We start from the raw sequence: 14,175 nt of genomic DNA on the forward strand, positions 1-14,175 counted from the left end.
ACTCACCAGCTACAGAGGTTACCTTAATGGTCATGCTGTATTACTTTAATATAGGCCATTCACCATCTGTTCTGCCTACAACAGTGAATGCAAAAAGAACATATTTTAAATTTCAGGCTTACATTAGTAAAAAGCAAGATAAAAGCGATTTAAAAGCATGCATATGTTCGCAGTACAATGCATACGGCATCTGTGATCTCCCTCATGTTTAAAATACAAATCATGAAGAAAGATGCTAATGCTCAATGCAGCTGAAGTTTTTGTTAGCTAAGGGGATGTTATGGAGGAAGGGCTTCCCTTCACATGATCTGAGCATGTTGCCAAAACAGAGATGAGAGTAACATACATTGTTTAAACATCTGGCACTTAATATGAAGTCAGCTATTGTTCTATTGTAGGATAGATGTTGAGACCAGCAACCTGACATGAAGGGGAGATATGAAAAGGTCTATGTGCTGCTGCTAAAATTATCCACCAGGAATGTGGTGCTGCTTAGCAGCTTTATGAAGCTACCATCCATGGTGTATGCATGGTTAACATCTTTCAAATATGATGTGTACTGAAAAGCACCCTGAGTTTCTTTGCCTTTCTTATTAAGTTTTATATAGCTTTGTAACCAGTAAGTTTATATTGCTACGTGTTTCACTGAGCAGTGAAAGATTCTAGAGTTTGTTTCCATTGGACGAAAGAGTAACGAACCATCTTAAAATATGAGCTGGTAAACTGTAAAACAAATAATAAAGGAATGGTTAGCCTGCAGCTTGGCCTCTCTTCTTAACCTGTTACACAGTGTTTTAAACTGATAAATTGATACATTCTGTCAGATTAGTTAAGCTTTAGAGCTCTTTAAACAAAGAAGAGAAGCTAGATGAATGAAATGTATCAACTTTCTAATTTTGACTCAATAATGATATAAATCTTAGGTAAAGAGACTTATACTTCAGGACACAGTAATAATGCAGTTATTAGTATCCCATGTGTGAAGATTTTTGGGGTATAAAATCTTGATGGTTGATGCTCCCTTTGTCAGATGCCAGTGAAGACAACTTTGTCTCTTGAAAGCTTATACCCCCAAATCTTGCTGGTTTCTAAAGATCTTACTTACATCAGAGTTTGCGTTCCAGGCGATGGGAAGTACATTCCTCAAACGAACCACTGATACCTCCTAGATGGATTGATCTTTCCTTTCCCCTTTCTATACACACTCTCTCTGTGTGTTGTTTCTTCACACACAATTTTATCCACTGAAAGTTTCTTCTCCCCTCTTACCTTCTCAAAAATGAACAAACAAAACCAGTCCTTTGCCTCCTAGGAACTTGCTAAGTTTCTATAAAGACAAACAGAACTGGCTGAATTTGAAAACCTGACACCCTGAGTAGCTACATGATGCTACTTGGCACCGGGGGTGGGGGTGGGGGGTGGGGGGGTGTTGAGCCTTGCTTCTCCTCCCCAATGGTTTATGCTTCTGATGCCAGCCTGGCAACCAGCAGGAGACCAAGGGGTCGCTTTCACAGAAGTGCTGAAAATGCTGTGATAAAAGAAATGATTTCTGTCACTGACAGCAATTGTTCTCTTTTACTAGTTATGGGAGCTCTGCTTGGCAATGTCTGCTGGAGGCAGGAGTTCTCCTGCTTCTAGCAGGAATATGGAAACCCTAGCAACATATCACACACAACTCTATAAAGCCTCAGACTTGCCGGGTTCACGTGTGGTGGAATCTGCAGTTTGGGTTATATTATGTCTGTCTTTTGAGGTAGCTTCAGAGGTGTTGAGCAGGTATGTGAATTGAGGCCTATTCAGGGACAATTACACTCAAGGCCCTCTTATAGTTGGTTGTTCCATCTTTTTGTGTTCAAACACTGATGAAATGAACTGAGGAAAGGTTTGGTTGATTAGGCCTCCAGGCTGGTGAATTATAACTTTATCTCAGGGTTATATGAACTGAATCAGGATTCCATATTTGCATTACCAGTTACCATTATCAATGGAAGATGGAATAATCTGAGCTTTTTTTTGTGTGGAAGTTTTTACAGAAACAAAATAAATCTCCGTGATCCTCATAATTATTTCCTTTTTCAGTGCTGACCTTCCCCTCTCCAATCAGTTATAATTTTGCTGGCAACCTGTATTAACTTGTCCTCCCACTCAGGAAGTACCAGTCCATATTATTCAGGATCTAGAAACCCATAAGGAAGCATTGGATGGCTGGAGATGGTCAAAAATAGATCATATGAATCCCTAGCTTCCCTTTTACTGCCAGTAGTCCTTTTAGCTGCAGAAGGTGATGACTGATTTCAGGCAAAGCTCCAGGGCAAAGAAGCTCTTCATTCTGTCTCAACCATTCTTTCATAATTTAAGTGGACAAAGTCACATTGCAAGTATTAAAATGGACAAAGCAGAAAAAAAATCCAAATATGGTTGAAATAGTTTTCTCCTCTCCACCCACTCTTATCTGCCAAAAGGCAATTCTATTTCAATTTGATGACTGTTAGGTATTTATTCCTTGACCAGTTGAGAGTACTTCTACTTTGAGAGCACAGTATTTTTCCTTTTTTTTTTGAAATCATTAAATTAAAAACAAAATTCCCACTTTTTCCTTGGAGAAGGGACAAACATAATGTTCAAACTTGCTCAGTGTCACAAAACCCACACCCATTCCATGTTCTTGTAAATATCCCATTAATTTTACTGGGCCTTGTGAAGCTGAAGCTCCCAGTGGATTGTATCCATTAGTAGGCTCACTAGATACTTTAAATGTTGGGGGAAAACATTGGACAATCCCACACGTTCTAAATCACATTTTGGGATCAGGCAAGCCTTGTGCATTTAGAAACAGTAACTTACATCTGGACACAAGATGTTTCTGAAGACTTATCAACCACGCAGCAGCAGTAGAACAGTTTTGGTGTTGATGTTTGTATTAACCAGGGATAGGGGAAGGAGGCTGGGTGGGAGACCTAGGGAAGTGAAAGTGAGTCTGCTCATCATCTGAAGCTTCTACTGTTTTCTTCGACTAGTTCTCTAGGCTGTTTTTCTGTTCTCCTTGCCCTGTCTGATAACTAGGGGGATCTAGCAGCATCTTTCCCTCTCCTAGTTCTACACAGGACATTGTCTGTGAGGCCATATCTGAGAGTTGGGTCTGGAGGATCTAAAAATGTAGATATGTGATGAAATTTTATTTTTGCAGTGACAAGTGGTTCCTGATTGATGTGTTTAGAAATTCCTGCTCTCCTCTGTCTCCATTCTTAGATAGATCAACCAGGTTGCACCTGAAATAGGAATGTTCTGGTTTGTTTGAAAATGGAGAGGTATGTAAGGAAAATGTGTGTGTGTGTGTGGGGGGGGGGAATGGTAACTTTGCAGTTGTGGTACCACCAATCATGATATCTTTCTAGACTACCCATCTTATATTGGGAGAAGTTGAACTCATCTCTGGAAGATGCTGTTTCTGGACCTGCTTTTTTAAATTTCACAAATGTTTTGGTAGCCAGTATGAATGTCTGATTATAATCTTTAAACCCCAAATGGCTTGCAAATCGGGAAACTTCAGGAAACTACCCATGTGATTATCGAAGCCTTTCATGGCCGGAATCACTGAGGTGCTGTGTGGTTTCCGGGCTGTATGGTCGTGTTCTAGCAGCATGTGAGTTTACTCCTCTTTGCTCTTCCTTAACTTCAGAGTTTCAAGATGAAATAGGACTTTGTAATTGGTGCCAAAACTTGGGCCTTTCTTGCTCTGTGAGGCAGCTCTTTTATCATTTTGCAAATTGGTTAAAACATTCTGTTTAGGAGCGCTTTGGATCCCTGTTAAGGAGAAAGGTGGGCTATAAATAAAGTAAGGAAAAAAAAGATCTGATCTAAGTTAAATCTTAGTATACTTCTGAACGCCGTTGTGGTTGTATTGAATTCTGCTTGATTTTTTTTCCTCCCACTCATTTATGCAGCCAGTTAATATCATTTAATTTTGTTTGTTTGTTATTATGAACTGGGAACTAATGAAATTTGATTTATTGACAGTTATGCTGTATTTTATTTGGCTAGCTTTATTTCAAATGTTTGTGGAATTCTGTATCAGAAAAGCATGAAAGAAATATGCCAATCTTTACAATGGGACAATTATATTTCTATGTAAGACTGTATTTCAGTTTTGCAATGATAGGGCTCCATTTGGCATACATCATTTGATGTATAGGGCTCCATTTGGCATACATCATTTGTAGCATTATTTTATTCAAATTTGTTTTAATTCTACATGTCCTCCAAGATACACAAGCAAAAATCCACTGCCCATTCTATTATCATCCCAAAAACCCTGTGAGGTAGGTTAATATGAAAGACAATGATAGCAATATTTAAAATTTCACTATATGGTTTCTCATATGCCATGAACGTGCTCAGTTATTTAAAAGGGCCTAGATACTATTTATTTAGAGGAGAGAAGGATTGCATTGGATGTTCACAGGTACAGCTAAACATTTGCAGCAAGCCCTATGGATATATTGTCGAAGGCTTTCATTCATGAAAAGATTTATTCATAAGTTTTGTAGTTACAATTGGGAATGTTGCAAAAAGCAGGGTCTGGATTGTCTATGCAAAGCCTATAAACATGCAGTTTTATGCACCTATGGGTCATAGCAGATGTTTGGCTGTATACATATGTCCACATGTGGGTTAGCAGATACAATCCCTTTCCACCCTAAGTATGTACTGTGTACACACTTTTGAAGGCCTGAGCAGTAATTTAATCTAGAACAGTTCCAATCTCGTTACGCTTGTGGCTCAAGCGTTCTCTCTTTCTCTCCCTACAAACTGATATTGGCCATTCATGATTTACCTATCATTGTCGCTTTATTACCATCACATTCTAATAAAAATCAGATTTTACTACATATACTTCTCAGCATATGCCTAAATTTGTGAATATTTTACTATGATGTCTCAAGGAAAAGTCACATTCCATAGGGTTGGATAGTGTGAACTTTCTTTGTTCCATGGTGGGCTGCCCTCCCTCTGTTATGGCCCTAGATTAAAGGGGGTCAGGATGAGGCCCTCACTCTGGCCTCAGAACTGGCAAAGAAAGGGGATTCTGGCATCCCGATCCTCTTCTTTTCTTGGACTGGCTTGATCTAGGCTTCTTTCTCACATTTGGGGAGCTCAGCCCTTCCTTCCTCCATAGGCAGCAGATGTGGAACATTCCCTTTTGTGGAAATAAAGTCCAATATGATCCACTTGCACCAGCTCTACCAGGGAGGCTTTAAAGGAAAGGGAAACCTCCCCAACCTCTTCCTTCTGCTCCCTGCTGTGTTCCTTTCTCTTGTTTTCAGGGCTGCCTATTTCTGTTTTCCATCCTGACCTTTTCCAGCTCTGGGTCGAGCCTTGCCTTAAGGCCATGCCCCTCCCTGCCACTGCATTCTTGGTTGGGGTTGAGCACTTTTCCTGGGCCCTGGGAGCCTCCCTCTCCTGGCCAGGCTTGTAGGGCAGGGCAAAGTCAAGTCAAGTCACAGTGGGGCATTGGCTTCCAACACAGTCATCAAGTAGGCACCCCCATCCACAGAACATTAAAGTGAGATGTATTTCTTTACAGATTCTTTAGTCCACCTTTCTGCCCCCACAAGGGCCACCAATTTAAAATATGCAGGGTAAAACCACATTTAAAAACCATTAAAATCAGCCACCCCAAATACATATCATTAAAATAAGTTAAAAGCAAAGTTCAAATATTTATAAAGACATAAGAACAGCTATTAAAACACTGATCAGAAGGAGAACTCGCTGAGGATATGCCAAACTACAAAAACAAGCACACATCTATACGCTGATGGAAATTGGCTTAGAAACAAATGATCCCACAGTGTCTGTGGATGCCACCAACATTTTAAACAGGATTTAAAAGTTCAGGAGGGGGCCAATATTGACTGTTCCCAGCACACTGAAGAGCTTTTGTTCCTCTTCCCCACCCACCAGTGCCTTTTCTAGTACTAAAGGACTATTTGTTTGTTTGGTTATTGGTTTATTCTCACCCTCTCCCTCACAGGTTCAGGATGGCTTCCAACCCATATTGTAATAAATACTGTAAACAGATTAAAACCCAATGTAAAGCAAATGGAGACACAGCTCAATATCACAGGGGGAAGCAAACAGATAAAAAAGGGGGAATGAAGCCAAAATGATGGAAAACCATAGCTGCCTCAACCATACATCTGGTGGAACAAATCCATCAAAGCCCAGGACTCACTGGACAACATGTTCTACCAGGTCGGAGACTAGACAGAAAAAGCCCCGGCCTTGACTGGGGCTAGCTGGATGTCTTTCAGGCCAGTAGATGCTCATTTGCTGAACACATCAATATTGAGGGGCATACCAAGAGGGGTGACCCTATAGGTATGTGGGCCCCAGACCATTAATGCTGAAAAAGTTAGTATCCCCACAGCTGTTTTGACACTTGAAAAGATGTGTGCTTCCTGCACCATAGGCCTGATCCTTAAAATCCCCTTGAAATGGCAGTGTTATTCTGGCGAGGTATTGTGAAGGCTTTGGCGGAATCGCAGGTGCTGTGTGGTTTCGAGGCTGCATATGCGTGTTCTAAGCAACATTCTGCCAGCGTTTCCGTATAAATGGCTGGCATCTTCCAGGATCTGATGTTGGAAAGCAAGTGGACAGATATAACCTGCTCCGCCGCTTTTCCAGCAGCTAGTCTCAGCCAGTATCAAGCTAAATTATTCCAGCAATTACAACACAATGTCCCACGGTCAGACCCATGAACACTATCACATCTAGTGAGGCCCTTAGTCCACTTGTGAGTTCCAATTTTACTGGCCTGTGGATTGCAATGAAAATCTCTACTCTCAGTGAACAAAGCTGTTTTGAGGTCTTACCCTGTCCTTGATTTCTTCAGTTTTCTTTTCTTTTTCCTGCAGTATTCTGGATTCCATACAGAAAGATCTGAATCAGACCATGAAAGCCAGTGGGGTGGAAGTCCACTAACTGACACAGCTTCTCCACAGTTGATGGACCCTGCTGAAAGACCAGACTCCCAGCATCATGATGTCTCCTGTGCCTACAGACAGTACTCGGATCGCACCTCCCTCTGCTATGGTTTTGCACTTGACCATTCCAGGTTGGCTGAGGAGAGACACTTCCATACCCAGGCCTGTGAAAGTGGCAGGTGTGAGGCTGGACGATACTTCCTAGGCACTCCACAGTCTGGAAGGGAAACATGGTGGGGCTCTCGAACTGCCATTTCTCTAACAAAATCATCTCCTGAGAGCAGAGAAGCCTATGAAAACAGTATGCCTCACATAACTTCAGTTCATCGGATTCACGGTAGGTGTTTTTAAAAACCAATAACGGGAAATCCTGAGCCAGAGTTTCAGAAGCTTGTTTGGAAAGTTCTTAACTTGCTTGTTTATCCTACAGTAAAGTTAGGAGATACGTTATTTACTTGAAGACTAACTTATCAAGAAAGAAAGCTTTGGAATGTGATTGAATGACCATTAAATGAAAAATAATCTAAGGTGTCGAGATTGGACTTTCAATACTGATTCGTTCATTCATTCATTCATTCTCCATGACCATTAGAGATCTCCCAGGATAACAAAAAAAATTATCTAACTTACTTTCAATGCATGTAATTTTCTTTACTTGCAGTTCTTTAGCTAATCGCTTCCATCTCACCCATTAACAATAATTTTAATAGTTAGGAGTTACTGGAATGGCAGTTTTCAAACATACATTTGGATGTTATGGTAAGAGAGAGAATGAAAAGGATTAGGGTCTCTAGTTCTAAGGTCTAAAACTGGAGGTATTTTCTGACAGTGCTGCATAATTTTGGCTCAGGGGATTAACAATGGCTAACAAATAATGGCTGATAGTTGATAGCCCAGGATAGCCCGATCACATTGGATCTTGGAAATTAAATGCTGTTGCCCCTGGTTACTACTTGGATGGGAGAAATCCAAGAAAATCCAGGGTTGCTACAGAGGCAGGCAATGGCAAACCACCTCTGAATGTGTCTAGCCTTGTAAACTCTAGGGGGTTGTCATAAGTCGGCTGCAACTTGATGGCACTTTCCACCACCACCAAGGAAAGTTAGAGTGGACATATCCTATCCAACAGCTGAATTACAATTTGTTGGTGGCAGGTTTCTAGGTATCACAATTTGTACATTTCAAACAAGAATGTGTAGAATTCTGTTTTGTAGCCCTTAAGTGTGCCATCTGATGCTCATTGCTTATCTCCTTCATTTGTTTATTTTCTAGGAAGAGGGCACTGGGATGAAGACAGTGTTGTTAGTTCCCCAGACCCAGGTTCGGCTAGTGAATCAGGTGATCGCTACCACTCCGAGCAGTATCAGGGCAGCCCACATGAACCCAGCAAAATTGAAACTCTAATAAGAGCAACCCAGCAAATGATTAAAGAAGAAGAAAACAGGCTACAATTACGGAAATCCACTCCTGATCAGCTGGTTTCCATTAATGGAGCAGGGAAAAAGCACTCTGTTTGTTTTGCAAACTACCACCAGCAGCAGCTGAAAGGAGATGTCTGCCAGGTCCCTAACATCTCCAACACATCCCCCTGTGAACATGTGCAGCAGCGAGATGGGAAGATAATGAGCCCTCATGAAAATGACTATGACAACAGTCCCACAACACTGTCTAGAATAAGCAGTCCCAATTCTGACCGAATTTCTAAATCAAGTTTGATACTAGCTAAAGACTATCTGCATTCAGAAGTGTCCCCCCATCAAACTCCAGGAGATAATCCAGCAAGTTCCCCAAACTATTACAGTTCCCATAGGCAGTACTTTGATAAGCATGCATATACATTAACAGGCTATGCTCTGGAGCACCTTTATGACAGTGAAACCATAAGAAACTATTCTTTGGGTTGTAATGGATCACACTTTGATGTGACTTCTCACCTACGGATGCAGCAAGATCCAGCCCAGGGACACAAGGGGACCTCAGTTATAATAACCAATGGGAGCTGATGTTTCCCCCCCCCCTCTCTATTTTTTAAATGTTTGTGCTAGGAAAGAATATCTTTGCAGTAATAACATTACACATACATGTTTTAATTCCTTGTTATTACTAGCATTTGATAAACTATAATGCACTAGAGAGAATATGTGTAAGGTGCTGGAAGGTTTACCCAAATTACTGTTTAAAAATGCCCTGGTATCAAGGTTACAGTTAATTCATGGAGGTAAGTTAATTCATGGAGGTAGCACTGCATTGTGGAGCATTAAACTGGGAATATTTGTGGCAATGCCAAGTGAGGAATTTGTGTCCATTGCACAGGGAATTAGGCTAAGGATAGGATTTCTAAGCATCCTGCACCTCTCAGGCCCTAGGAAAACAAAACCAGTTTGTAGTCTTTACATGCAAAAAACACCTTGCAACCTGTGTTAGTCTGTGGTTGTCCACATGTGTCCCCCTATGGCTGTAATGAATTCATGGCTGGACAAAAGGAAGAACTGCAATATGAGTATTTTTGAGATACTGGAAGTTAGTTATATTTGAGTTGGACCTGGGGGCATCTATGCTGTACAGCAGACATCACCAGAGAGACAACTGTTTGCTTAGGCCAAGTTGCAAATGAAGGAACAACAGGTTGGTGGAATTCTTAGCCTGATTTGAGTACAAAAAGTATCGGCATAGATTTAGAGGACAGAACACTTTGAATTATGATTGTATGTGTGAAAGGAAGTTTCCTTCTGGAGAAGGAAATAATGGAACAGAAGTAAGAAAGGAGAGAACATTCAGTCCCACATTTGGTCATGGAAAAACCTCCTGCTCTCAATCTAAGTTAATTTTGTTAAGAATGGTACACATACTGTTTTATGAAATCGTCAACTGGGAAAAGTCAAGCTAAGAACGTATATATAGCAGATAAGGTCGGAACCATAGATAGCAACTTATTGAAAGGTTTGGAGGAAGGGCATGAGACAGAGTTTCATGAATGAAAAGCCACTAGAGTTGGTGTGCTTGCTTCCAAAATAAACTAACAATGCGCCAAAGAGATCAGAAGGAACATGCCAATGGAAGTAGTATAATTGGTTTTGTTGACAGTCGAGAGTCAGGACCGTTTGTCCAAGCCTTGCTCCATTTCGTGGAAGCCATTTATTTTGATTATGTTTGTTCCAAAGTAGTGTATTTTGGAATAGGATTTTAATATGTGAACACAAACAAGAACTTTCTCTGTTTGTTATTGCCTCTATAGAGCTTTTTTTTTTTAAAAAAAAGAGTAAGAGTCTTATACAACAATCAAGGAATAGCATAATAATATTAAATTAATTAGGATTTTAGGGCGTTTTGATATCAGCTGATGTGCCATTGTTACACATTTGTTGCTATGAATCCAGGCATTTCCCCCCAGGGCAACACTTATGTTGTAGGGATATCGCATTTTCCAAATGCTATATCATATTTATGAAGAAAATGCTGGTTTATCTGCTCAGCTAGCTACAGCCATCGTGAGTCAATGCAGTAAAATATGTATGTCAAAGGAATTTTGAGGAAAGCAATTCCTCTGCTACCTGCTATTCTGTTTGTTGGGTGGGATGTTGCCTGGTTAACACTAGATTGGGACTACTTTGCTTATAGCTCTAAAGACAGAATCAATTGAATATTTAACTTTTAAAGTGAATAGGCCCTAAGACAAAAAATAACTTTGCATGAGTGGGGAATGATACCAAAGAAAGCAGAAGAATTTTCAATAAAATAAATGTGAAAATCTTGCTGGCAGAAATATAATGGGGAGTTGATAGGAAACTTCACAGTCTTTTGTGTACAAGGTCAGCTTTCACTGGTCTGTCTACTCAGCTTCATATGTAATATTGTAGTAGAGATATCAGCAATGACTTTGCTCATGAAAAATGGATGCATGAGTATGTCATGAAGCTACGAATTCTAAGCTACTAAAATGGAAGCAAGTCTCATTGCCATCAGTGGGATTACAAATAGATATGTTTATAATTGAATAGTTAGAGTAATACAATGAAATAAAGACAATGTATTGGCCAAACAAAGATAAACAGTTCTTCAGAAACTAGCATAAAGCTCAAAAAGTTATCATTTATGTTGTGATAAAAATGTGCTAGTGGGGAAGGGGTCTGGTGCATTAAAAACAAAGGGTAGAATCTAGTCAGAGGTGGATTCTGCACGGTATAAATATATCATCTTCAGGACATTAAAAAAGCATTTTGGGGAAGGACTTTGCACAGCTTTCTTCCCCAAAACAACTTCAGCCTGTTTCATTTCTCTCAACCCAGGTTTTTCAAAAATTGTTTAGTGATCTTTCCCCCCCAACCAAGGTTGAAGACATTTCATGAGCAAACACACACAGGCAGGAAATGCTATATTTTTCCCACCCAAATCTCTTACTTTCATTTTCACCACATGGTGGCCATTTTATGTACAGCAAATTCTCTGTGAAGATTCCCCATGGCAATTTCCTCTGCTTGCAGCTCCTCCACAGGCGATTTCACTGTAAAAGGTAGATGAATAAATTTTGTTTTGCCTAATGATCCCATGCACTTGTTCTTTTTCCATTTTCTTGTTTTGAGGGGATGTCTGCAAAGCTACAGCAACACAAATATGCGCATATTGTAGCTTCTTTAACTGTGTCACCGCAGTTTCACAGACATCCCCCTCAAAACAAACAAAAAGGAAAAACGACGTGTGTGGGATCACTAGGCAAAACAAACATTATTCATCTATCTTTTACAGCGAAATCATGTGTGTATGAAATACAAGCAGAGGAAACCTCCATGGAAAACCTTCTCCAAATTGCAGAGGCACGGAGAATCTCTGCAGCAGCACACAAAATGGTGAACACAACTGTGAAACTTACAAGAGCTCCTCCGTGCAGCAGGTGGGGAAAAAATCTGTTCTGTCTGGCAACGCTTGTGTTCTCCCATGCTGTGAGACCACAAAATGCAAAAACGGATCTTTTAAAAACTTTCTGCAGGATGTTACATTGCTGTTGTGTGGAATCCACCAGAGCTAAGTATGTTAATGTCCTATTGCCTTAAATGAAATCAGCAGAGCTTTAAAATGCTTGGTTTTGACAAGATCTTACAAAAAGAATTTAAAAAATGGGGTTGGTGCGATATATGTAAACAAAGTTATGTCTTCAGAAGAGTCTGGGTGAATGTGAAGAATACAATAAGCTGAAATTTAGTGTAACTTAAAAGGCAAGCAGCTACTGAATAACTTCTGTTGTTTAGACTGCAAGAGAGACATTGTTGCTATTATAAAATCAAACTATGCATAGGATTGATCCTTGGATTCTGAATTTTGGAAGAATATCCCTTTCTTCTCTGTTGTGCCTGTTTTTTTTTTTAAGTACACAGTCATCAAACCGAATAGTGGAACCCTAAGGACCTCTGAGTAAAATTTCAGAAGGTCAGACTGAAGCCCTGTGTAGCTAAAAACATGCTGGTTTTAGAAGTATTGATAAAACTCTGGATGCAAATCACACAGGTTAATTACCCACTGCGGGCTGTTCCCTGCTCTCACCCTGCTGTAGAATGAAAAGTCATGCCAGAAGTGTTCTCACTTTCCCCGCAGAAAGCAAGAAGCATGTGAAGGGCAACAGGAAGCACATCAGGACAATATTTTTTTGCCCCAATGCGCCTCTTCTCTTGGTGCGCCACAAAGAGGATCAGGATAAGATTGTGTCCTCTCAGTGCACCACAAAGAGGAAGTGCATCAGGACAAATTTCTTTTGTGCCAATGTGTCTCCTCTCTCAGTGTGCTGCAAAGAGGAAGCCCATTGGGACCAGATTTCTTGCCCTGACGCACTTCCAGTCCCATCATGCGCCCCAGCACTGGGTGGGTCATTGGCCACGCTTTTCCAGGCAATGCTTCCTAAAACAAGGAATGGATTAATAGAGATCTTATACAGATTAAACTAGAATTTTCCAGCAAAGATCCCACTCTCCCTGCCTTATTCTTTGCATTTCTGACAAACATCAATGTAATTCTTTAAACATTTATCATTTATGATTGAATAATGAATTGATAAAATTAATGATGTTAACAATGGGCAACTGTTTGTTGCAAAGTTACCTCTCCCCCATTTCTTCACTCTTATCCCAACAAGAATGGGCAATGGATTGTTCACTCATGGATGCCATAACAGAATCTATGAGCAGGAAGTAACTAAACAGGAAATATGAAGACTAGGTAAAAATACAAAATAATAACAGTCTGGTGAAGCCTCAAAACACTTACTGTCATTGCAGTTCAAGCCCCCAAAATTGTAATGATTCAGATCTGAAAAACCACAGACATATTTCCCCTCCTTTGACAAAAATAGTGGACTGTGGTGGGTTGATCATATTATAATTTGGATTATATGAAAAAGAAAATAAATCACAAAAATTCAGCACTAAATAGCTGAGCTAGAAGTAGTGTTTGATCTAATTCAATCTTTTTGACCTGTTCAGCCATTAAGGGAAACCAGGAGAAAATCATGAAGTTCTCAAGAGTCTGTGACAGGAGTGAACTCTGGTCACAATCGAAGTCCTACCATCTCACTGACCAACTTCTAAGTCAGTTGGGGATCATGCTTAAAGCTTGCATCAGTAGGTGTGTGAGTTCCTGTTTGGTTCCAGGATACACTGATCTCTCTTTGCCTGTCTACTTTACCCACTGAGGCTGACAGCAGAGCAGAGGAGGGGAAATTTTGATCAATGCAGAGCGTCATTACACAGTTCTATAGCCTGATCCAATTCTCTCCCTCTCTCAACTGAATTTCCAGGCTAAACTATGCAACTGGGGATCCAGTATCAGATCTCCTCAGTGATGGGATTCAAATTATTTAACAACCGGTTCTGGTGGTGGGATTCAAATAATTTCACAACTGGTTATTTACAAGCACCATTTTAATAACCGGTTCTGCCAAAGTGGTGCGAACCTGCTGAATCCCACCACTGGATCTCCTGCATATCATAAGGTTTGGCCCTTAATCATGCTTCATTTTTTTTGCATCTGATCAGTAAAATATTTTGATGTCTAATATGCTTTTCCCTTCTTGCATGTAATGGTAGGAAACATTACAGAGTTCTCAATGTGTCATTGCTAGTAGCCAGGAATAGTTCAACTTTCTTATCCATGTTTATTCAGGAGTATTTTCCATTGATTTCAAAGAGACTTGATTCAAAAAATG

At 40.2% G+C, this 14,175-nt stretch overlaps 1 protein-coding gene across 1 annotated transcript in view; it reads left to right on the plus strand.

Moving 5' to 3' along the window:
* The window catches only part of SIM1 (SIM bHLH transcription factor 1), a 74,330-nt gene extending 62,007 nt beyond the window's left edge, over window positions 1–12,323 (plus strand). The window contains exons 11-12 of the mRNA XM_048493935.1: window positions 6,918–7,323; window positions 8,259–12,323. Of these exons, the coding sequence (XP_048349892.1) occupies window positions 6,918–7,323; window positions 8,259–8,989 (1,137 nt within the window). The 3' untranslated portion in view covers window positions 8,990–12,323. The remainder of the gene's footprint in view (window positions 1–6,917; window positions 7,324–8,258) is intronic.
* Window positions 12,324–14,175: the final 1,852 nt, after the last annotated feature.

The sequence above is a fragment of the Sphaerodactylus townsendi genome, linkage group LG01 (assembly GCF_021028975.2).
Source record: "Sphaerodactylus townsendi isolate TG3544 linkage group LG01, MPM_Stown_v2.3, whole genome shotgun sequence".
Lineage (NCBI taxonomy): Eukaryota > Metazoa > Chordata > Lepidosauria > Squamata > Sphaerodactylidae > Sphaerodactylus > Sphaerodactylus townsendi.